Source organism: Apaloderma vittatum, unplaced genomic scaffold (genome assembly GCF_000703405.1).
Source record: "Apaloderma vittatum isolate BGI_N311 unplaced genomic scaffold, ASM70340v1 scaffold9412, whole genome shotgun sequence".
Taxonomy (NCBI): domain Eukaryota; kingdom Metazoa; phylum Chordata; class Aves; order Trogoniformes; family Trogonidae; genus Apaloderma; species Apaloderma vittatum.
In genome coordinates, this window is record NW_009704147.1 from 24,316 (window position 1) to 46,811 (window position 22,496).

The window sequence follows — 22,496 nt, forward strand, 5'->3', positions numbered from 1 at the left end:
TTACTTGTACTGATAGGAGCTAGTGTGCAAGATCTCTGACAAGGCCAGCTTTTGTTTTCTGGCCTAGGTTGACCGGATGTGTTTCCACATCAGTGACAGGTGTTCCTGGCAGCTCTGACAAAGAACATTTTGATGATTGCAAAGTCTGGAAGACTTTGTTGATGTTTTGTCACTCTCGTATTTTCAGAGTCATGCAACAATTTAGGTTGGAAGGCACCTCTGGAGAGTGTCTGGTCCAAACCCTCCTCCCTTGCCGCATGCGTGTGTGTGTGTGAAGGGGTGGCAGCACTGCTGGAGCTCTCTGGATGACATGTAGCTTTCTGCCTTTTGATCTTCTGTCATTGCAGTCTTAAGATTTTTTTTTTGCTACCATCCATTCACTTATATCTTTATATTTCTTTTTCCCTTCTGGAATCCTATCTTAGGAACATTCCCCCAAAATAAAACATCTCAGGCACATGCCATCTCATTCCTGCAGACCTTACAAATAGCATACGTTTGCATATGGGACTTATCATAGAATGGCCGAGGCTGGAAGGGACCTCAGAGATCATTTAATCCAACCTCTCTGTCATGGGCAGGGACGTCTCTCAACTGGATCAGACAACACATGGGGACCGAGCGGGGACTTACTTGGGAAGTGTCTTCTGCGTATTATGAAGAATTTTGCCTTTTGTCAGATTACATGCAGTTGTAAAGCCTTATTTTTCTAAATTTTATTTCTTTACAGGCCAGAAGCAAAATTTGGATGAAACGATCTAACTAAGTTGCTGTCATGAGCAGAAGCAAGCGTGACAATAATTTCTACAGCGTTGAAATTGGAGACTCGACTTTCACTGTATTGAAACGGTATCAAAACTTAAAACCAATAGGGTCGGGAGCACAAGGGATAGTATGGTAAGGTTTCTCTAAAATTTAAGTGTACTTTTAGCTTCCCTTAACAGAATTTTCTGGGTTTTTCTGGTGTAGGCTGCTGTGTAGCAGTGTGAACAGCCATCTTTCACGTGCAAAATGTCGATAGTAGTCGCTGGCCGTTTTTCCTCAGCAAGGGCTGCTGCTGCTGCGGTTGTGTTTTGACTTATGTGCTTTCCGGCCTCTAAATTGATGCCCTTCTGTGCAAATTCAGCCAGCTGTGCTGACTCCCATAAATTAATGGGCGGGAAGAAAACCTGGATAAAGAAACTAATCCTAATCTTAAGCCACACTGTTTACAGTGAAACGAAAGCCAGAAATACTCTGTGTGGTATTTGCTGCTTGTAAATGCTTTTGTGTCTTGAAATGGTCTGTTAGGGGCCTGTTTCACTTGGTTTCATAATCTAAGTAGTGCCTAATTCTTGTTAGTGAGCATTTCGTGATGCTGACTGTCCTTGTGATATGTAAATACCCCATGCAGTTTAGGAAAATATGACTTGGCAATATAATTCTTTGAATAAAAGCTCTGCTGTGTGGTCTGAAGAGCATCTGGTTGGTTTAAGATTGGTGACAACCAGCAGCTTGTAGGCACTGTTTCCTGTGCAGTGACATTTCCCCAAAAATAAATGCTGGTGAAGGATGTAGATAGCAGAGGATCTTGAAATCTATTTTCCAGTTTATTATAACTCTTAAGATGCTAACCAGGGACATAAAAGTACAGAAGAAACATCAAACTTCTCAACCGCTTTTCACTGTAACTTCTTTACTACCTTCGTCTTGTCTTAGTTGGTGTTTAGAAAATGTGTAGTATGGATGAGTTTTTAATTTGTGGTTTATGTTTTAGCTTGGTTAATAGTAGAACAATGTGCTTAGTGCAAATGAAAAGTTGAAATTCTAGAGTTGTTTTTGAAATGGTACCTTATGGCATTAAGATTATTTTGTCTGTAATTAGCGGCAGGAGAAAAACTGATCTGAATTTTGTTTGCACGTATGTTAATATAATGAGAACATAGACAGTTGTTTGACTGAAGTTTGTTTAGTTGCTACAGAAATGCCTGCAAAAGCTTTAGATGTTATTACTGTCCCTCTGATCCCCAGTTATATGTTACTATCTGTTTCCAAATTTGCTGCCCCTCCTACAGCTGAGATTCAAAAACTGGCCATGCAGTTACTCCGATGTCATTCTGTAGTTGCCAGTAGTGATAGTTGAAGCCTTTTTAGTTAAACAGCTCTGACTACCCTGAGAAGGGCTGGAATGCTCATGTGGTTAAATCTTGCTCGTGTCTGGAGGAGATAGGGTGTAATTCTTGTGATTTTTGTTGGGGTTTGTTGTTGTTTTGGTTTTCTTTTTTGTATTATTTTTAAACCTGATCCAGCTTGATTTGGAGGAGTATTACGTAGATGGCCTAAAGGCTCAACCGTGTCTAATACTGAAGCAGACTTTAAGGCTACTGTTACGTACTGGTGATGCAGAAGCTGAAATACTGGTGCAGGAGTCCCATGTTGGCAATCTTTCATGGCCACCTCTTTGCTGCTCTTTTGTAAGATAAGCCTTATCTTGAGTATAGGGGAGGGAAATTCTGGACAGTGGTAAACCAAAAAAAGTTGCCCATATATGTTGTTCCCATTTTTATTTTCTTGGTAATGACTAGAGGTTTTGATAAAAAAAAAAAAATCATTCAAACCTGCCTACTGTATGGACAACCTGCTTTTCAAAGCAGCCAGTTGGATTTAGTATGTGCTGACCATTTGGTGGCAGATGTTCCTCATTAGTTTTGAGTACCATTCTTGATAAGAAACAAGAAAACATTGTTTTCCCTGCTGAGGCATTTTTAGTAACTGATAAATATTTCCTGAGTCTGCATGGTAGTCAGCTGTCATATTACCTCTTACAGGAAACAAAATCCGTGCCTTCCTGTCATGGAAATGTGATACGTATGGGAGTTGTCCCCAGCAACAGTCTGCATCAGTTAAACAGCTTTGTCACTGAGTCATAAGACAGTCTTGGCAGTAGTCTGCAAACAAAATGTTATTCTTTCTTTTTACCAAGTAAAAGCCAGTGACGTCAAGATGTTAAAGCTTTCCTGACTTGTTTGTTTGTTTGATATTAACGTTGATGCTCTCATTGTCATGAGATTATTAAGCAACTGCATAAGTGAAAGCATGAGACCTTTATATAACTTACTTTCCCTCAGTCCTTGTCCCTTTCTTTCAGTGTGAACGTTTTACATAAAACTGATGTGCTTTTTGTTTTTGAAGTGTTTTGAATCTTTTTTCGTCAGTCTGTTCTTGAATGCCAATGAGTAGCAAGAGCTCAGTTATCTTTAGAAAGATATTTTAGGAAGCAGAGATCCTGCATTATCTTGTGGAGATTGTCATGTGTTAATACTATGAAGCTGGGAAATATTTGTAAATTTTCAATCACTCAACATACAAGAGCACTTTGCTATTAAAGTCCGTAAAGCTGAATAATGCTGGGAATTTGGTTTATCTGTAGACATGATACAGGATATCTGAAAAAGTGGCAACTACCACAACATAAAGGGCCTTGACATTGAGATGTAATAATGTTATTTTTAATTACAGTGCAGCTTATGATGCCATCCTTGAACGAAATGTTGCAATCAAGAAGTTAAGCCGACCGTTTCAGAACCAAACCCATGCTAAAAGAGCCTACAGAGAGCTTGTTCTTATGAAGTGCGTTAATCACAAAAATGTGAGTGCAGTGTCCTGCTTTACATGTTAAAGATTTATCTAGAAGATTATTCTTCGTAAAAGTCTTAAAAGTGACTTCAGATGATGGCATGCTCTGTAGGTTATAGAGATTTTCATTGCATGGTTCTGTCTCTGTAATGAGTACAGAAGAGTCTTTCAGAAAGGCATTTATTGACTAGTCTGAATATCTGCCCTATCTTTAAATACACCCTTCAAACTCAGAAAGGGAGTCGGTGTTCCGCTGATACATTTTACAAGCAACTGACAAATTAGAATACCATGAGTGGTGAGAGCATCCTTGTTTCTGATGCTGCTGTTAGACAGATAGGGGGGAAAAAAAGCTGTAATAAGTTTTATTTTTTTTCCTGTTTTGACAACAGGAACGGATGCTTACTGTGGAGTAGAGCAGATCACAGAAATGGGGAGAGAATGTATGATAATTTTATTAGAGTTAAGCTACAAAAGGCTTATATTGGCCATTTCTTTCAGAGACAGATGTGTACGGTCTTCCTCACCTTCTCTGTTAATCCTCCTTCAGCAAGATAAAATTCCCTCTGGCTGCTAAGGAAGGAGAGACTTATTGAAGACTTACTCTGTGTTTTAGCAGCTTGGGGAAGTTTTTGTATTTTTTTCTAAGACAGAGATGGTTTGTGCGTGGATTCTCTGAAGGAAGATTTACCTAATAGCATAATTTATATGATGTTAAACTATTGCAAGCCTGCACGAGTAGTAGCTTGACTTGTTTCTGCACATCTCACCCATTCTTAGCAACTAGGAAATGTCCTAAGACAGCTCCAAAAATCTGTGTTTCTCTTTGGGTGGAATTGTTGCTGGCAAAGTATCTCTTAGTTAGTCTTTGTCAGTTCCTAATTTTATTTTTACTCCTATGCAATAAAAATCTTATCAGCTGTCTTCAAACTGAAAGCAGGAGGCAGGGGAAGACTGACTAACTAACTTAGGTCTTGAACTTTGAATGTCATCTTGTTAATGCGCACAGATTTATGAAGGAAATAGGCTCCTCCTAAAATCATTAGCATCTCTTATAGCATGCTGGGCCTGATTGAGCCACTGAGCATCTTGAGCTTCCATGTGCACCACCAGAGTACTGGGTATCAGTTTTGAAATGTTAACTTTGCAGCTTTACTGTTGCTGGGGTGAAGTTATACTTCCTCTCTCCCTTCCTACAGATAATCGGCCTACTGAATGTGTTTACACCACAAAAATCCCTCGAAGAATTTCAAGACGTGTAAGTGTGATTTGAACTAAAGCTGAGAATTAATTTTAAAAATATTCATGCAGAAAGATGAATGAGGGAAAGAATACAATAAAAGGGCAATATTGTCTTATTATTTCTTTTTTTTTTTTTTTTTTAACTTCCTAAGCTACATAGTGATGGAGCTCATGGATGCTAATCTCTGCCAAGTGATTCAGATGGAGCTAGACCATGAACGAATGTCCTATCTTCTTTATCAGATGCTGTGTGGTATCAAACATCTTCATTCAGCTGGAATTATACATAGGGTAAGTGAACTTAACAGTGTGTATTTTGCGTTGCACCTGATTTTGCCTTGATTATGTGAAGACAGAAAAAAATCAGAAATAGGAGCACAAAGGGTGATCCATAGCCCGTCCCAAAGGCAGAGAGAAAGCTGAAAGGAAATCATCCACGCTTAGCTTTTTCCTGTTGTAATTCTGGAATGAACATTTTGAATGTTTGAGTGATTTGATAGTAGTCTGCACAGAGCAAATAAAGTTTTTTGCAGTGAGTTACATTACCTCCTCTAATTCTATATAATGTTCTACTTTAGCAGTCATGGCAGGAAAGAATATCTGAAAGTGTCTCTGCCTTCACTGTTTTGGTAACCAAACCTGAAACTGTATCTTTTGAATGAACTGCCCATTTTATTTCTTCTGTTTTAGTAGTGAAGTAATAAGTAAATATCTGAGGTCTTCAGGTAAAGAAATAGTGATAAAGACCTGTAAGTGGAACTTTCATACATCTGTGTGTCACAAAGCGTTAAGACTGCCTACAGGCGAAACTGACTGCTGCTTTTTAAATGGTGTGTGTGTGCTGCAATCCAGTGAAGCCATTCTGAATTTAAGGTTGCCTGTTCAACGTGAACATCTCCTATGTATTTGTATGTAACGTAAAGATTGCTTGAAATTTGTCTAGTTACAACTTGTCAAATGTCATCTCTGATGTAGCAGAGCACTAAATTTTTTCATTGTAATTTTATTGTATTTCATTGCAATTTTTTAGAGAGTTTAGAAAGTGTTCATTTCCGAAGTGATGCAGAAGATATAATTATTCATGTGGGGTACTTTCAGTCAGTACTACATAGTCTTCCTCATGGATGATGTACACAGCAAAGCAATCATGAATGGCAGCTCTAAGTGCTGCCACAGGAATTGCTGTGTGAGGATCCTTGTGCAGCTCAGCAGTCCACCTCACTGTGGCTGGCTTGTTGAATGACCTGCACACTGGATGTAGCAGTAGGACGCTCCCATTCGGTGTGAGTTTTTCCCCTTGAAGGAATTGCAACAATTGTTTGACCATTCAATCCTTGTGCTCTATTCAAATACTGCTTCCTTTTGCTCAGCTACCTTGTCAGCTGCCTTACCAGCAGGTTGGTCAGGGAGGAGAGGTGTGGAGGCTTCATTCCCACGTGCAGTTTGCCCTGACATGCTGTGTTTGGAAGTGATGGGCAAGGGAAGCTAGGCAGAGCCATTGCCTGCAGCCAGGCATTGCACCCTGTGCTGCTCGGTCCGCACGTGGATGTTGAGACAGATCAGTGGGCTTCTTGCGTTGTTCTGGGAATGCTCGGCACAACTGGGTCACTTCACTCACTGCGGTGTGGTCTTATATTGCACATGACTGATCCTGTGCAGCCCTTTGTGTTCTAACGCAGTCCTGTGGGATTGAAGTAACTCTCCTGTACACTGCTTCACATTTTCTGGTTTCTTCGATGCTTAGATGTTCAAGTTTAATGCCGTGGGTTTTCCTAGCTCTTTTGGGTTTTGGAAAACTGTGTATTGTATAGATGTGCTTGAGTAGGTAATGTAACAGCATCGCTTTCTGTTGATCTTGGAATAGGCAGGAGGGAGCTTCTGAAACTTCACAGAATCATCCAGGTTGGAAAAGACCCTTGGGATCATCGAGTCCAAACATTAACCCTACTTGCAAGTTGACCCCTAGACCATATCACACAACACCACATCCAAGTGATGCTTAAACACATCCAGGGATGGTGACTCAACCACCTTCCTGGGCAGCCTGTTCCAATATCCCACAACTCTTTCTATGAAGAACTTCTTCCTAGTGTCTAGTCTAAACCTACCTTGTTTAAGCTTGCTTCAAGGGTGGTGCTTACTCCTACAAAGTGGGCATCAAACCATTGAGCCTATAGAAGTCATGGATAAATACAAACATTCTTAGATTTGAAGAAAAGAAGTAATTACTGAGGTAGTTGTTAGGCAGGAGCAAAGACAGCTTTGAGGATAGAGTTCCTGCCTCGTAAATATGGGAGAAGTCTTTGAAATGCTTTATAGTGTGCAGTAATGCAAAGTACAGGAATAACCTATTCCAAAGAGACTATAGATACAGTTGCTGTGTAAATCCTAACATGTGTATGCATGAATGTTTTTGAAGGATGTGGAAAGATACATGTTACTTGCTGGTCTTTTGGTAGATTTTCAGCAGACAGCTTCTCAGGCTTTGTAAGATTAAGTATGTTCAGGCAAAACGTTTATATTATTTACTTGGTGTCTGTGTGTGTTATGCCTTTATACATCAAAGTATTAAAATCCTGTTTCTCTCTGGAACAAGTTAAACAAAACCTCAGAAGGCAAGGAGGGCATGCTTGAAAAGGGACATATTTCCTATGGACCGTGTGGCTGCAATAGTAGCTTTTTATCACTCTCTGGGCTTTCACCGCCACCATCCTTAATGTCTAAAGCTAATTACTTTGTTGAAACTAGTTACTCCTTAAATGTAGTCTGCACTACTGTTGCTGCCCGTGGAACATTCTGCTGATGAATCTAATGTACTTCTTCAGCATCCTCTAAAGCTTAAAGCTTAAAGCTTTTTTTTGGTATTGGTGGGTTCTTCAACTTCTAACACAGCTACAGTAATCTCAGCACCTCAGGAACTTTTTCAAAGCTTGCTGGCTGAAATTACAACCATCTTTATGTGTACCTGTAACACTGGAGTAGAAATGAGTGTGTTCTTCGTAACAAATTAGAAGCATGGAACAAGGCAGAGGTTGAATACAAAGAGTTTCAGACAATTTCGCCTAGAGGTCATAGGGTCCATGTCACATCAGTATATAAAGATTTGAGCTTGGTAAAAATTTGACTATATCTTTACACTGGCTTTAACAGATTTTGACAAATGGACTTTACTGTGTACAAAACATTTTGCAAAGACAAGAGTTTCCAGCAAGTACAGAAGTACACCTTCATTTATATTTCATAATCTGAGGAGGGTGAGTGAAGAGCGTTGCAGAGTTGTGCCTCGCTGACTTGCTGAAGGTCACAAAGTGTCTCACTAGTCTTGCATGGAGGCTCTGAAACACTGTGTGCTGCCAGTTTTGAGCACTTAACAAAGGTGCCTAATTATGGAAGCCCTTCACACAAATCTTTCTTTAGAAAGGGAAAAGCCCAAAGGAGCCATGAATTGCACTCCAGAGATGCCCCTCTCTCCCTAGCTGGTTAGTGGGGAGACAGCCGTGAATAAGCTCTGATTTTAGGCACTGGCATTTTACATGTTTAAGGTTAGACAAAGGATCTTCTGCTCTCAGTTCGGGATATATTTATACAGCCTAACTAACTTCATCACTCCTATAGGAGCTATTGAGTCCTTGTTTATTTAAAAAATAAGAGGTTCTGCGTGAATTTGGATGCAGTGGCAGTCAATTTTCACCTTCATTGTTTTGAGCGACAGTTCTGTATTCCAAATTACAGTGTGTTTTTAGCTTCATGACGGCTGTGTGATGTTCAGAAATGGGCAGTGCTTGCTAAGCTTTTGCTTTTTTGACCTCGTAGTGATTTTTCTCTTGCAAAGGGAAGGTCTCTTAACGTTTTCGATGTTAATCCTGCAGCTTTGGGGAGGATAAGTATAGTTAATACTATGAATATGCACCTGGGATTCTGCAGTGAACATCTTCCACAGAGTAGATGTGTGCAAAAATAAAGCTGATAATAAAAAGGATTGAAGCAGAACCTGAAACATGCGTATTAAATAGCTGGAATGCCTTCTAATGCTTGAATTCATTTGTGGCATTTGAGAATCTTTTAAGCCAAAGTTGTGAGCAGAGGCTTTGTGTGTGTGATTTGGAAGCGCGTGTGAATATGTAAGTATGCAAGACTTTTAATTACTCATTAAAATTCTATTGTTCTGGAACTCTTTTTTTGTGGTTTCCTCTCTGTCTTTAATGCAACATTTTAGCTTTCTGAGGAGTTTGCTGAAAGACAGACAAGTACAAATGAAAACTACATATATCTTGCAGATAGCCACTTTTAAGTGTCCGTGAGGCAGTGAAAGATGGGGCTACTTAGCAGACGCCTGCAGCTGAAATGCTGGAGTCCTCTACCACATCTTGTCTTTTTCTCTCAGAAGCATGTAGGCAGAAAGCATCCAAGCCTTATCTGTGTCTGCCTGTGTGCTCTGAATGTTTTATGATGGCAAAGTTATTCTGAAGTTACTCTGTATTATTTGCTCTGTGACATTCAGGTGTAAGATTCTCCTGAGGAAATTAACCGAGTGTGCCAGTGTAATGTCTGTTTAAATAGCTGTGGTAAAGCTGCTATTGTCAGTGTGGTTTTAGGGTTGCAGTAAAGACAATACAGTTTCCAAGTTTCTGACTAGGATGATCTGAAGCTGTGTAAGTGCATTCTCCACCCCAATTTAATGATTATGTTAATTTCTAGCAGTTCTTTAATAGTACCATTTTGGGTTTGGTCACCAAAATAAGTATAAATCAAAATCCTAAATGAGAAACTAAATCTGTGAGCATGGGAATTTCCTTCCTGTTCAGAGAAACATCTGCATTGGTTCAAAAGAAGTAATGCAGCCTCAACTAGCAAAGATATCTTTAACTTTTTACCTTCATGCTATAATTTTAATAATGATTGTATCAAGTTGATTATTGCATCAAATTATGTCAGCAATTGTAATGTTACCTGTGTTCTGTATCATAGTAATAACCATTGTTCCAGTGAGCAGTTTCTAGACCTTACTTCAGAGCTAACATTTCTTACTAACTTCAATTTATTTCAGACATTGCTAACGTATCTTGTAACACTGTTTGTATTTTCCTCCTTTAATTGTTGTATAAATCTACAAGCACAATAAGGGAATTAATTCTGTAGCCTGCTGAATGCACATGGATTAACGCGAGGGGAAAAGAAACTGCAATTATAGCAATATCCTCGTTGTATATGTGGGGTTTAATGTTAGCAGTGTTATCTTTTGCAAATGTGAACCACAGAGTACTTTGTGCTTGTCTTAGCAGTCATATATGATGTTTCTTTTTAAAGGATTTAAAGCCCAGTAATATAGTAGTAAAGTCAGACTGCACTTTGAAGATTCTTGACTTTGGACTGGCCAGAACTGCAGGAACTAGTTTTATGATGACGCCTTATGTAGTGACTCGTTACTACAGAGCACCAGAGGTCATCCTAGGGATGGGATACAAAGAAAACGGTCAGCAAATATAGTCTTTCTTTGGCATAGCTTTATTTTTTTTTGTTTGGCACACCACATTTTACATGTTAATGTTTTTTTTAAAGCTGTAGAAATTTTATAAACTAGCCTTGTGACCAAAATGCAGATTCTGGATACACCAATTTGTTTATTCAACTCAACCCATTAGAAATGTTTACATTTAATAGGAGAAGAAATTGAGGGCCTTGTTTGTTTAAAAATTTAAAAAACTTGCTTAGTAGATTAAGTTTTGTCCAGGAAGAACTGGAAATATGTTTTCTTCGTGTGTGGTATGTACCTTGAAATACCTTCACCTGACTTCATTCCTGATGAGGATGTGAATTGTAATTCATCAGTAAATGTGTGTCCTAATGTTTATGATCTTTAAATAACTATATTCAGTATAGCCTTTCAGGATGTAGGGAACATAAAGGCTACTGAGGGCAACCAACTAAAACTAACTACTGTGATATTACTGTATATTAAATTTATTAAACTTGTCACACCAAGTTCTTAACGTTGCTGAAGAAAAAAATCAGTAATGTGCTTGAAACAAGATTGCAGAGGCTACTGTCATGAAGCAACAGAGATTCTTAGAAGCCCATGATGAATTTCAAGGACATTTGTTTACTCTGTCCCTCTGCTTGCATGCATTTCCCTCCTCAGGGCTCAGTGGCCCTTATCTCAGTGTCTTCTACAACAAAATAAGGGAAGGATGCAGCGTTTGAGGGAAATGTACATTGCATCTTCTGAATGGAGCAGCTACAATCCTTCAGGAAACAGAAGGAACAAGTAGTTCCTGAAGTTCTGTTGTAGCAGCCCCAATTTTACTGCCATTTCACCAGTCCTCTGTCACTGCGGCCAGATCACCTCACTCATGGCACAGGCGCAGCCCACAGGGTCCCCGTTTGCTGAAGGTCTGTTAAACACTAATTGATTCGTCCTCCAGTAAGGCCCGTGAGACGCTGTGACGCTTGAGGTTTTGTGAGCTGTCTCCGGGTGATGCGATGCACGGCTCCTCAGGGTACTGATGCAACTGGGGCTTTCTCTGCTCTTCAGGATTCTTGATATAGTCTGCAAAGGTGCCTGGCGACTGCGTTACCATTGCAGCTGGTGACTGCAGGTTGTGCGGTGTGCACAGAGAGTTGATTTTATTTTGTCATTTATAAAAGCTGGGAAGAATAACTTCTGTCAGTGTTGACAGTGAAAGAAGCCAGCTCAAAGGAGTCAGAATAGATCGTTATTGCAAGGTTGTGGTTTTTATTTCTCTTTGGAGTGTTTAGTGTGCATGAAGGGACGTACATTCCTTTCAAATGGCCTCCGTGGTTGGCTATTTTTCTGTAATTTACAAGTCAGAGGTTGAGTGGAAGAAGCTTGAAGTTTTTTTAGGTTTTTTTTACTGCTAAAGTTTTGTAGAAATTTGTCCATCTTTAGTTTTTTTTTTCCAAAGACTTTACACTGGTAAATTCAGAGGCACTAGATAAAAGGACCTAAAGCTGTAGTCTGAGTCATGCAGCTGCCTTATAGAAGGAACTGGTACAATGGAAGTCACAGGTTTTCTGACTTAGCCTGCCCAGTTTCATTTTTCTCTTAAATATTAAGTAATTTTGAGTTGCAAAAGCATGAAACATTCTTTCATTAAAACGTTTCTTAGGTTATTATTGGGGTTAGATAGATGGTGTTCTAGAGCCTAGATTGTTATGCTAGTGACAATCCTGTTCCTTAAGCAAGTGTGAATTGTGTTGTGCAGCAAAATATAAGTAAAGATGTACAGTCGTGTGAAGAACTATCAGTCTTCCCAAAGCCAAATACATGGTTGTTTTGTTGAGAATGATACTTTTGGAGAATGTAGATCGGGGCTGAGTCAGAAGACAGTCTGCATCTCTGTATGTCCTGCTGTCATTAAAAGGCTGTTTACATCAGCTCTTACATTTTTCCATCACTGCCTGATGAGTTCCTTCATAGCAGAGGTCCCCCAACAGGGAGGCAGGTATCAAGGGTGTAATTATGGTAAGAACTATGACCTGTCCCTGATCCTCACCTGTTAGTGTTGATGCCTATTTTAGGCCTTTAAAGCCACAGTTTAATTAAAAGTTAATTTAGAGTTAAATATTGAAAATTGACAGCAAACTCATGGTTAGCATGAACATTTCGTTCAATTGGATGGGTTTATTTGGCAGCTTTATGCCGTTTCAGTGCCCTGCTGAGCTTGTGTAATTAGCAAAATTCCCAGACAAACTGATTATAGAGTTAACTTCTACATAGGTTTTGATACTGAAGGAAATGAAGTACAGTTGGGTATATTACATTAGGAAACCAGGCTTTTGCGACTACACAGGCTTTGAACTTCTTTTTCACTTGGTACTTTTTCTCTTGCCATTATAGAAAGTAGAAAGTTCACTCCAAACAGGGGTTTTAAGAAAAAAATACACTCTATATGACAAGCAGGAGATTTTTAAAAAGATGTTTCAAATCTGTAATAAAATTATACTCAGTCTTCTGTAGAAGTATTCACAGGAGTGGTCCTCAGTGTACGAGTTAGTCTAGCTTCATAAAAACGTTAGAGACATATAAATAGACAAGTTTTACTTGATTAATGAAAGTAGCAAACCAAAACACCCGCAAACGTCACAAGTTTGCTTTTCTAGGGTGACCAAAAGAATGATTTCCAGTGTTTTTCTTTGCCTCTGAAGTAATTTGTCATCTGAGGCATGAAGATAAGTCATTGAGTCACATAAATACTGTTCCCAGACTTTTCCATGCAATTAGGGGTGTCGAGTTTATCATGTTGTACCCAAACTAATTACAACAGGTTTGGGTATATTAAGGAAAAATACCACTAATCATCAAATTTTTACAATAACTTTTTTAAATGGACCCGGCCCTTAATTTTGACCTATTAATATGTACAACTACAATCTCCTATCATATGATTTAGATACTATTTTAGAGGAATTTGTAAATAAAGCAGAAGGTATATTTTCAATAAGAAGCAGTTATTTGCTTGACATTGTTGAGCTACTTCAGAAGTTTTACATGTGTTTTTTAGTATACAGTTGTTCTCATTGAAGTCCCCTTCTTATCTTCTTAATTGAAATTCCAGTGTCATATTTGATATAAAAGTATTCATAATAATACAATTTTATTATTATGACTTCAAGAAAACTTTTGCATACAGACTTAACAGTATCTATTAAAGCAACCACAAGGGAAATTGGCATACCTGTAAAAAGTAAACTTGGGCATCTTTGAGTATTCCAAGTGATTTATTTTAAGGTAAATGTGTACTTCCTACCAAAAAAAAAAATTTCTTTTGAGTTTTTCTTTTGTATAAGATGTTATTTCAGGATAACTGGAGAAATCTTTTAAAGCTAATAATGTTAACTGAAAATTTTTTAGGAGCATACTAATACTGTCATTAACTGATCCTCTAAAATTCTAAGTGATCTTCTACTGATTGTGTTTGCTTTTTATTTAAAGGGAGAGAGAGATGCATGGTAATCTGGTTTTTGGGAAATACTTGATGGCAAATTCTAATTTCTATGTAATAACCAATTAATTCTCTTCCTAAAAGTAGATTTAGTATCTGTTTAGATGCTCAGTGTTTTTAAAGATCAGTTTACTTCTAAAATTATTCCCACAACGGAATTACTTTCAAGAAATAAAGTTATATTTGGTGCTCTAATCTAATCTGTTGGCAGAGGTAGCCTTGCAAGCCTCAGAGCTTGGGGAAGGACACTGCTTGATTCATGTGTATCTCCCTCTCTCTGCTCTAGCTCTTGCTTTAGCACTATGTTAAACAAAAGGATGTTTTTCTGCCTTGAATTTGAGACAGTTAAAAGCTAATCCTTACATACAGTGTAATTTTAAAGTGTTTTCACTGGTCAATATGAAGACTTGCTCTTCTTTCTGTGCTGTCTTTGCAGTTTATAGGATGCAGTCATGTTATGCTTCTTTTAATTTTAAATGACTGTTTGCTTTGCTTTTCCTTCTTTTTGTGCTACAAACATAGTGGATTTATGGTCTGTGGGGTGCATTATGGGCGAAATGGTTTGCCACAAAATCCTCTTTCCAGGAAGGGACTGTATCCTTGTGCTGCTGCAGCAGGTTGAATTAGTTAGGAAGTGATTAACCTTTTTATTGATGTTGATTTTTATTAATGATTAACCTTCTATTGATGTTGAAAATGCATATTGTACAATTTTTTTTTTTTATTAAGTGAACATGGATTTTTCTTGTGATACACTTAAAAAAAAAAATTAAGAACTTCATTTGTATTCAGGCTGCACCTAGCAGTAGGACATAGTCTCTGCTGGTCCTGTAGTTAGCATACATTCACCTTCACTCATTTCCATCACACACGCTTTTTATAGTCACTTCATGTGTGTATGTGTCTAGATATTTTTATTTACTTTATTTTAATAACTATCTTTTATGTTAATATCATTGCATTTTGTTTTCAGTTGACATTTGGTCTGTTGGGTGCATCATGGGAGAAATGATCAAAGGTGGTGTTTTATTTCCTGGTACGGATCGTATCCTTACCTTTGGCCTGCGATGTAGTTGTAAAAGGTCAAAAGATACTGCAGCAATATAGTTCCTGATTAAGGTGGTTCTGATTTTTAAAATACTGGTTCCAAACTGCCTTTTCAAATTGCAATTTGCAATTTCGTTATATCGGTTCCAGGAAGCTGCAAAAATGTCTACAGTTATACCATTTAAAGCAAAAGCACAACACAGTATTAATGTGTATGACTGTCTTTAGAGACTAATAGTAAGCAAAATGAACAAAATACCACTTAGGCAAACAGGCTTATTTTTCCTTTTTCCTTTTTTCCCCTCTTTTTTTACCTCTTTTTTTCTTTTTCCAATTTAATATAGTGTCTATCCATTGCTTTTGGATGTTGTCACATTTGAGACAGATTTTTTTTCTTTCTGTTTAGGTGATGTTTTACTGGTTCACATGCATCGATTTTTGCTTTGGAGATCATTTTTATGTAATAACTTACTAATCTTGTTTAATACCCGAGCATGTTAGCAGTTATTTTTCTTTACATTTTATATGAATGTTTACTAAAAATTCCTAACCAGCTTCATTAGTTAACACTCTGGGGTATTTTGGTATGCAGAAATGATCCTGCCAAGAGCTTTCAGAAATATCTGGCACCTTCTGTCTTTCTATTCCATTAATGGCTTGGTGGTGTCTGTATGGGTTGTTCTGTGAACATACTTTAGACAGAAGGTCTGCTCTGAGCAAATAGAGCTGAAACCTCTGGATTCATCACTAAAATTAGTGATTCTCATTGGAGTTTGGCATATTACTTGTTTCACTAGTAGTTACACTCTGTTTTTTCAGATGCCTTCAGAAATCTTTCCTGCTTTTGCTGCAGGCTAGCTGTTTAATAATCAATATAGTCCCATTTAGGGGTGAAGATTTTGAGGTGCAGTGAGGAGACCCAGGACATCCTTACTTTCGCGCAGCTCTGTTGTTGCATGAGCTGCACCATGCTTAGCTTTATGCATCTCGTTTGCTGGCATGGCTTTTTTTTAAATGCTTGTTTTCCAAGGCTGGTAATAAAGCACTGCAGAGCTGGAAAAACTTTATGTACAGGTATGCTGTTACGTTTTAAGAACTTAAGAGGGGGCCTGCCACACCTGACTGAAGGTGTAGGTAGCCCGATATCCAGTCTTTGATGGTAGCTGAAAAGTTAAAAAGAATATATGAATAAGCATGTATAAAATTTTACTTGAGCTCTCTCCTAGTATATAACTATTTTCAACTAGGAATTCCTGAGCCAAACATTACTTTTTTTATTCAGTAACACATATTCAGTGTTTCTGCTGTGAACTGATCAATCTCCCCCTTAGCTTGTGCAAACTTTCCAATTCAGACGTTTCTTACGTGCCCCTGAAACTCTAACTTCTGCATTCAAGTCTCTGAAAAAATTGTCACTGGCCTGCATGGGCCAGGATTTTGTCCCCTGTGTGCCCACTGGTGCTCAGCGTTACTTGTCCTTGGTACCAGATCTTAACTGTGGAGAGTCCAGGACTGGGCTGAGGTATCGAGGTGAGAACGAAGGACAAAGCACCTACACGGGGTAATTCCCACCAGTGCCATGGCCATGTGTGGTGGCTTGACTGTTGTGAATACGTCTTCAGATCAGAAACTCTCCAGAACCCAAACAACACCTTTGTTTAAGTTTAATACACTTTGTGAGTCTTTCAGTTTTCCTTTCATCCAAAGAAGTATATCCTTTGCTAGTTAATTAATGATTTTGAGTGACTCACATGTTGCCTTGACTACGCTGTCATAGTCTTGCTTTGTTTCACTGTTTTCTTTAAGAAGACAGTCCTGACTAGTGGTGACGAACTTGTTATTTTATTATAATGTTCTATGTTTTCTCTCTGTTGATTATTTCATGTGGTTTTAACATAACTTTTTAGCTGAAAATTCAACAGTTTTTCTTAGCTGCGTAACCTTAGATATTGATCAGTGGAATAAAGTTATAGAGCAGCTAGGAACACCGTGTCCCGAATTTATGAAGAAATTGCAGCCTACAGTCCGAACTTATGTGGAGAACAGACCTAAATATGCTGGATATAGTTTTGAAAAGCTCTTTCCAGATGTCCTTTTCCCAGCTGACTCTGAACACAATAAGCTTAAAGGTAAGGTCTGCCTTCTGTGTGTTCTGTATTTTAAAAGTTTTAGAACTGTGATATATGGAACAGAAATGTATCTTGGTTTGGTTCAGTATAAAATCATCCCACCAAAGATTTAAGTATTACAATATTTATATCATGGGAATGGATGAACGTGCTGGTTTATGCTTACCTCCACTTTCTCATCTTCTCTGAAAGAGCTCCTATTTCTATACCTTTTAAAGAAAAGTAAATATATTCCTCTCAGTTACTGATGCCAACATGATTTAGACAAGAGTGGAGGGGAGAGTAGCACAGAAGTTGTGTAGGTTGACCAAATCTTCTTTCTCTAGGGATGCAAGTAAAGGTTTTATATTTGTAATAGATAGACAGTACATAATACATAGATATCCTGTTGTTATGGAAATAACTTACTGGTTCTAAAAGTCACCTCCTGAGTGGAGTCACAGATTTGCCGTATTTCCTGTGAGTAAGAGTATGTGGCAGTTTTTTCCCCATAAACCATGAGAGAGGGGTAGTAGGTGCTTGCTCATTGCTACTCCAGACAAGGCCACACTGCCGGCTGAGTTATATGTCACACCAAGGGGCACTCTGTGCTGAAAATGTATAGTCATATATGTCCCACCCCTTTCCCACCTGTGTTATTCTCTTCAATTATTTTTTCCCCATCAAATTGACCACTTTCCTAAACCACAGATTATGTGAGGATTGCGTAGATATTAAACTGGAATTTGTTTACGCTGGGTCTTCTCTCCTTATGAGCTTTTGAAATACTGTGTTATGTGCAATATATATGGCACTAGACTGAATAGAAAATTTCACTTTTGCAGCAAGTCAAGCAAGGGATTTGTTATCAAAAATGCTGGTTATAGATGCCTCTAAAAGAATCTCTGTGGATGAAGCCCTGCAGCACCCATACATCAATGTTTGGTATGATCCATCAGAAGCAGAAGCTGTAAGTTCTCGCTTTAGATCTCTGCTTAGGAAGATGCTGTACTAGAGCAAACTTGGCATAACTCCTTGAAATAAGATTATTGCATGAACTACACGTTTCACTAGAAACTCGACTGAGCTGTAATAATTTTTGTTGCCAGACATGTTTATTAGAAAGAGTATTAGGAATGGGTGCAATCTGAAGTACCTGTATCTCTGCATGCGTTTGAGTATAATTGCTTGTAATCTCATGGACATGCAGTAATGCATCTGAAATATTTTATATAGGGTTCTAATTTATCAAGCTTCAATTGTTTCAGTGTGGTTTGATTGCCCTTGGCAGGATTCTGAGGTATTTCCTCCTGGGTGAGAGAAATAATTTCATTTGTTATAGCAATTGATAATACTCTTAAACTAGAAAATAAGTATTTCAACAAAATCTGAGTACAAGATCTTGAGCTTTTGATTATTAACACTAATGAATAAATGAATTAATTGAAATTTTTCCTTAAAAAAGTGATTTCAGCTTACGAGAAAAGTGTCATTTTTTTAAAAAAAGAGGTGTTTGATGATGTCCTACTAAGATTTATGTAAATGGTGCAATTAGAATTCTGCTGGTCTAGAATAGCTAGAGGGAAAATTTAGTAGTTAACTGTAAATAGGTCAAAAGCTCTGGTTGGGCTGGAGAATGCTGCATTTAGGAGCTCTTTTACCAGACTTTTCAGTTTCTATTTTGATTATTACAGTAATGCAAGCCAATCTGTTAATCAGAATAACTTCAGAACATGCAACAGTATCTGGAAAATAGACCAAGTCTGAGTATGAGCAAATATGTGACCATGACAGTATTTTTTAATCACGTTCATATTCTGAGTGTTTACTTTCACTTTTCATTGATTTTGGGTTTGTATGCCTTTTGATGGCTTTATAATTAATTTGTTTTGGTTTTCAGCCTCCACCAAAAATACCAGATAAGCAGTTAGATGAGAGGGAGCACACGATAGAAGAATGGAAAGGTAAGAAGGGCGTTTTAAGTATTATAAGGCTTTTGGGGTGTAGACTGGGCCCCAGAGATAACTGTTGCTGAAGTTCTTTGGAGCACCCTAAGAGCACTTACTTAAACTGCTTGGAATGGCAAAGGAGTAGTTCAGTGTTTCACAGCCTATTGTTTGTTGGAATGCTAAAAATTTTCCTGTAAAGGTGCTGAAACTTTGTAGTGAACTTAAGACCTGCTCATTTCAGTCACCTTTTGCAAACCGTAAGTCATCGTTTTTGGGGAGAGCAACTCTTCTGGACAAACTACTTGAGCAATATAAGTCTGAAGTAGAAGCACTGGTCTTCAAGGGAAGAGCATATTAGCAGTGACTGTACTCTTTTAAATCAGACAGAGGGTTTGAAAGAAGCAGCTGTAAAGAGTGTTAGTTTTGAGCCAGCTCGTGAGTTCCTGAGAAAGTAGTTGGGGTTGAGATGTGGAACGGATTGTGATATGACATAAAACTCATATGTCCTAGAGCATGATGCTTAGTGTTCAGTACTGATTTAGTATCTATATTTCCTGCCCGTATGTGAGGGGTAAAATGATAACGCGTAAGGGGAGCACCTTTGTTATTTGTAAAGCTTGTGCTTCCTTTTGAAATTACTTCTAAAAGGTGTGGTATTATTGCAGAGGGTTTAGAGCTAAGAAAAAATGTGGATCCAGACTGCTGTGCAAGCTATAAATGTTGCATTTAAGCAAGAATTTAATACACTGAGCAATCTAATACTTGGTACTGAAAAAGTCTAGAAAGGGATATTAGATCTGTATAACCTTTTTATACCCAGAGGGAAAAAAAAGCAGGGAGAATGTTTTGTGAATAATTTTTGAAAGTTTCCCTGTGTTGGCTAGTAATGGACACAAGTCTGCAAAATCTAGTACTACCACAACTGTGCATCGCTTTCTGTTAGAAACTGAGTTTTAACTGTGAAGGCAGAGATAAGGAGAATTGTGGAAATGCTCTTAACCATCCTTCTTCCAAGCAAAGTTATTTTCCTTTTGAAGCAGATGTGCTGTGGGTATTTCAAGCAATATGGATTTTACTTCTGAGATTCCCACAGCCCTTGAAATTTTAATTCTTAAATGCTTTTTTCTTCCAAACTGTTTGTACTGTGCATTCGTTTGCCAGTGACAGATAAGAAGTATTCTGACAGTCAGTTCTTAGGAGTTGCATTTAACGTGTTTAGTCCTTTCTTCAGTTGGATTCACAGCCAAAGTCTTTTTTGGGTAATAAACTGCCATTAGCCTAGAAACGTTCTGGTCAGCACACAGGGTGCATGATTGTTTCATGTTATGAGCACTTCTGACCTATTAAAGGATGAGAAACTTGTGTAACTGGCAGATTAAGTTGCTGTTTTCATTTGGAGTGGCTACTTACATGCCAATATTGTATTCCATTTCACAGTGATCTGGACCTTTAGCTGTAGCTGCTGAGGAAATTCAGTGGCAAATGTGTGTTGGGTGGGTGGCAGTGCTGTTGGGGCTCATTCCTGCCTGTTTCTTTGAAGACTGCTGATGGAGTTTATCTGTACCAAAGAAGCCATTGATAAAAACCGAGTGTTCATCAAGACTCAGTTTAACCTCAGGTCCCCAGGCAGCCTGAACAAAAGAGTCTTAGAGCAGCATCAGTGTGTTCGTGAGAGCAGCAGGCCATTGTAGCTCCAACAGAAAAGAACTGTACATTTTTATGTCACTTGCCATTTGTTCTGTAGCTTACAGTCTGTTGTTCAAAACCAATTCTGAATAGTAAAAAGCCTATTAAATTTAAATGTACGTGTTAGTGGAAATATATTATTGATCCAGTCTAGGGTTTGCAAATTCATTCTTTGCATTCCTTTCTCTGCATTTTCAGAGTTGATATACAAGGAAGTCATGGACCTGGAGGAGAGAACCAAGAATGGGGTTATACGTGGACAGCCAGCTCCTTTAGGTTGGTTACAATAAAAGCACAGTACAAAGCCACATTATGTTCAGGAGGGAGTAAAACTGTTCAAGACATCCAAGAGTAGCTTAACTCAAAAACATGGCTCTTAAATGACCAATAACCTCTCGAATTCTCTTTGAGATATTGCTTATTTGCATGGAATATTTGGGGTTGACATTTCTTTTTATTAATCTGGTCAATTCCTCTGTTACTGTCCCCGTGTAACTGCTGCTTCGTTCATTTCAGTCCTCAAGAAACATCTTGGTCCACGAGCCAGCACTCTCTTGCCGTAGTCTGGTTAGATGTGTAGCTGGTACAGTTTCAAATACAGTTATAGCCACCACTTCCATCTATTCAGTAATGAAATGGGATTTCTAGGTTGGAAAATTATGGAGGCCTTTCAGAAACCTGTTGCTGAATTTTGGAGCAAAATGTGCCCATTAACTGACGGTTAATAGGAGTCTGTTGGACAGCTATTGCTGACTCTGCTCAGAGCTCGCTGAAGTCCAGACTTTGAAAAATCCCTTCTATCAGAATATGTAGATGTATTCTAGCTTTTGTTCTCAGCATTTTGTAGGGTATCTTGTCTCTGGCTTTATGCAGTACTATCTCTGTTTGTGATTTTTAACCTTCAGCCATTGGCGTTTACTGTAATTTGACAGGTGTCGTGCTGTGCGAGTTGTGCGTTTCTTGACAAGTCATTCATTAAGGTCCACGTGAAAGACTCGTGGGTTTTATCTACCTCGACAATGGAGTGAGACATCTGTTCAAACGTGCCGAAATAAGGGAAAGCAGTGACTATTAGGAAGAGACAGACTAATGCAAGTACTGAACCGTGCAACTGTATCTGCAACTGATTTGCTGTTTTGTTTCTCATAGCACAGGTGCAGCAATGATCAATGGCTCTCAACATCCATCTTCATCGTCATCTGTCAATGATGTGTCTTCAATGTCAACGGATCCAACATTGGCCTCTGATACAGACAGCAGTCTAGAAACCTCAGCTGGACCTCTGGGTTGCTGTAGATGACTACTTGGTCTTTTGGGGGGTGGGAGGGGGGTCCTTTTAGTCATTAATAGGGCACCTTTAAAATTTGGTGGTATTTTTGAGTGTTTTTTCAAAAATAATCGTAGAATTCATCATAAAGTGCTGTAATTTTAAACTGTAAGTTGTGTTAAAAGCAGCCACTTTTTTGCTGTAATTAACTGTAAAATACTAAACCTGATAAATTTTTATTGTGGTTTTAAAATCTGCATATTTGCTTTACTATTATGCTGCTGATCTTTTTTTACTGAATTTGTAAGATTTGTTTTATCAAAGCACATGTTAATGTTGTGGTCATTACCATATAATGAATTATTTAAGATTTTATAGGTTTTCAATTTTTTAATTAGAATTTATTCCAGATGTTTTGTTCATGATATCCTTCAAAGTTTTATGCTTGGTCGTATGTCCGTGTCCAGGTGGAGACGGGGAGAATTCAGCACAGCCAGCTGTAGTTCTGAGCGTGCTTCGTGCTGCTGGCAGTGAATAAAATCCTCTTTTATTTTGGCCACTTGCCTATAATACTTCAGCAAAAGCAACAACTAGTGATTTTTTTTTTAAAGAAAGAGTG

General features: G+C 38.3%; 1 protein-coding gene across 1 annotated transcript in view; it reads left to right on the forward strand.

Annotated features, from left to right (window-relative positions):
- Positions 1–729: 729 nt before the first annotated feature.
- The window catches only part of MAPK8 (mitogen-activated protein kinase 8), a 22,013-nt gene continuing 246 nt past the window's right edge, over positions 730–22,496 (forward strand). The window contains exons 1-11 of the mRNA XM_009864919.1: positions 730–897; positions 3,499–3,628; positions 4,815–4,873; positions 5,010–5,148; positions 10,165–10,330; positions 14,794–14,865; positions 16,814–16,996; positions 17,821–17,945; positions 18,876–18,939; positions 20,809–20,886; positions 21,765–22,493. Coding sequence (XP_009863221.1) covers positions 776–897; positions 3,499–3,628; positions 4,815–4,873; positions 5,010–5,148; positions 10,165–10,330; positions 14,794–14,865; positions 16,814–16,996; positions 17,821–17,945; positions 18,876–18,939; positions 20,809–20,886; positions 21,765–21,910 — 1,284 coding nt within the window. The 5' untranslated portion in view covers positions 730–775 and the 3' untranslated portion in view covers positions 21,911–22,493. The remainder of the gene's footprint in view (positions 898–3,498; positions 3,629–4,814; positions 4,874–5,009; positions 5,149–10,164; positions 10,331–14,793; positions 14,866–16,813; positions 16,997–17,820; positions 17,946–18,875; positions 18,940–20,808; positions 20,887–21,764; positions 22,494–22,496) is intronic.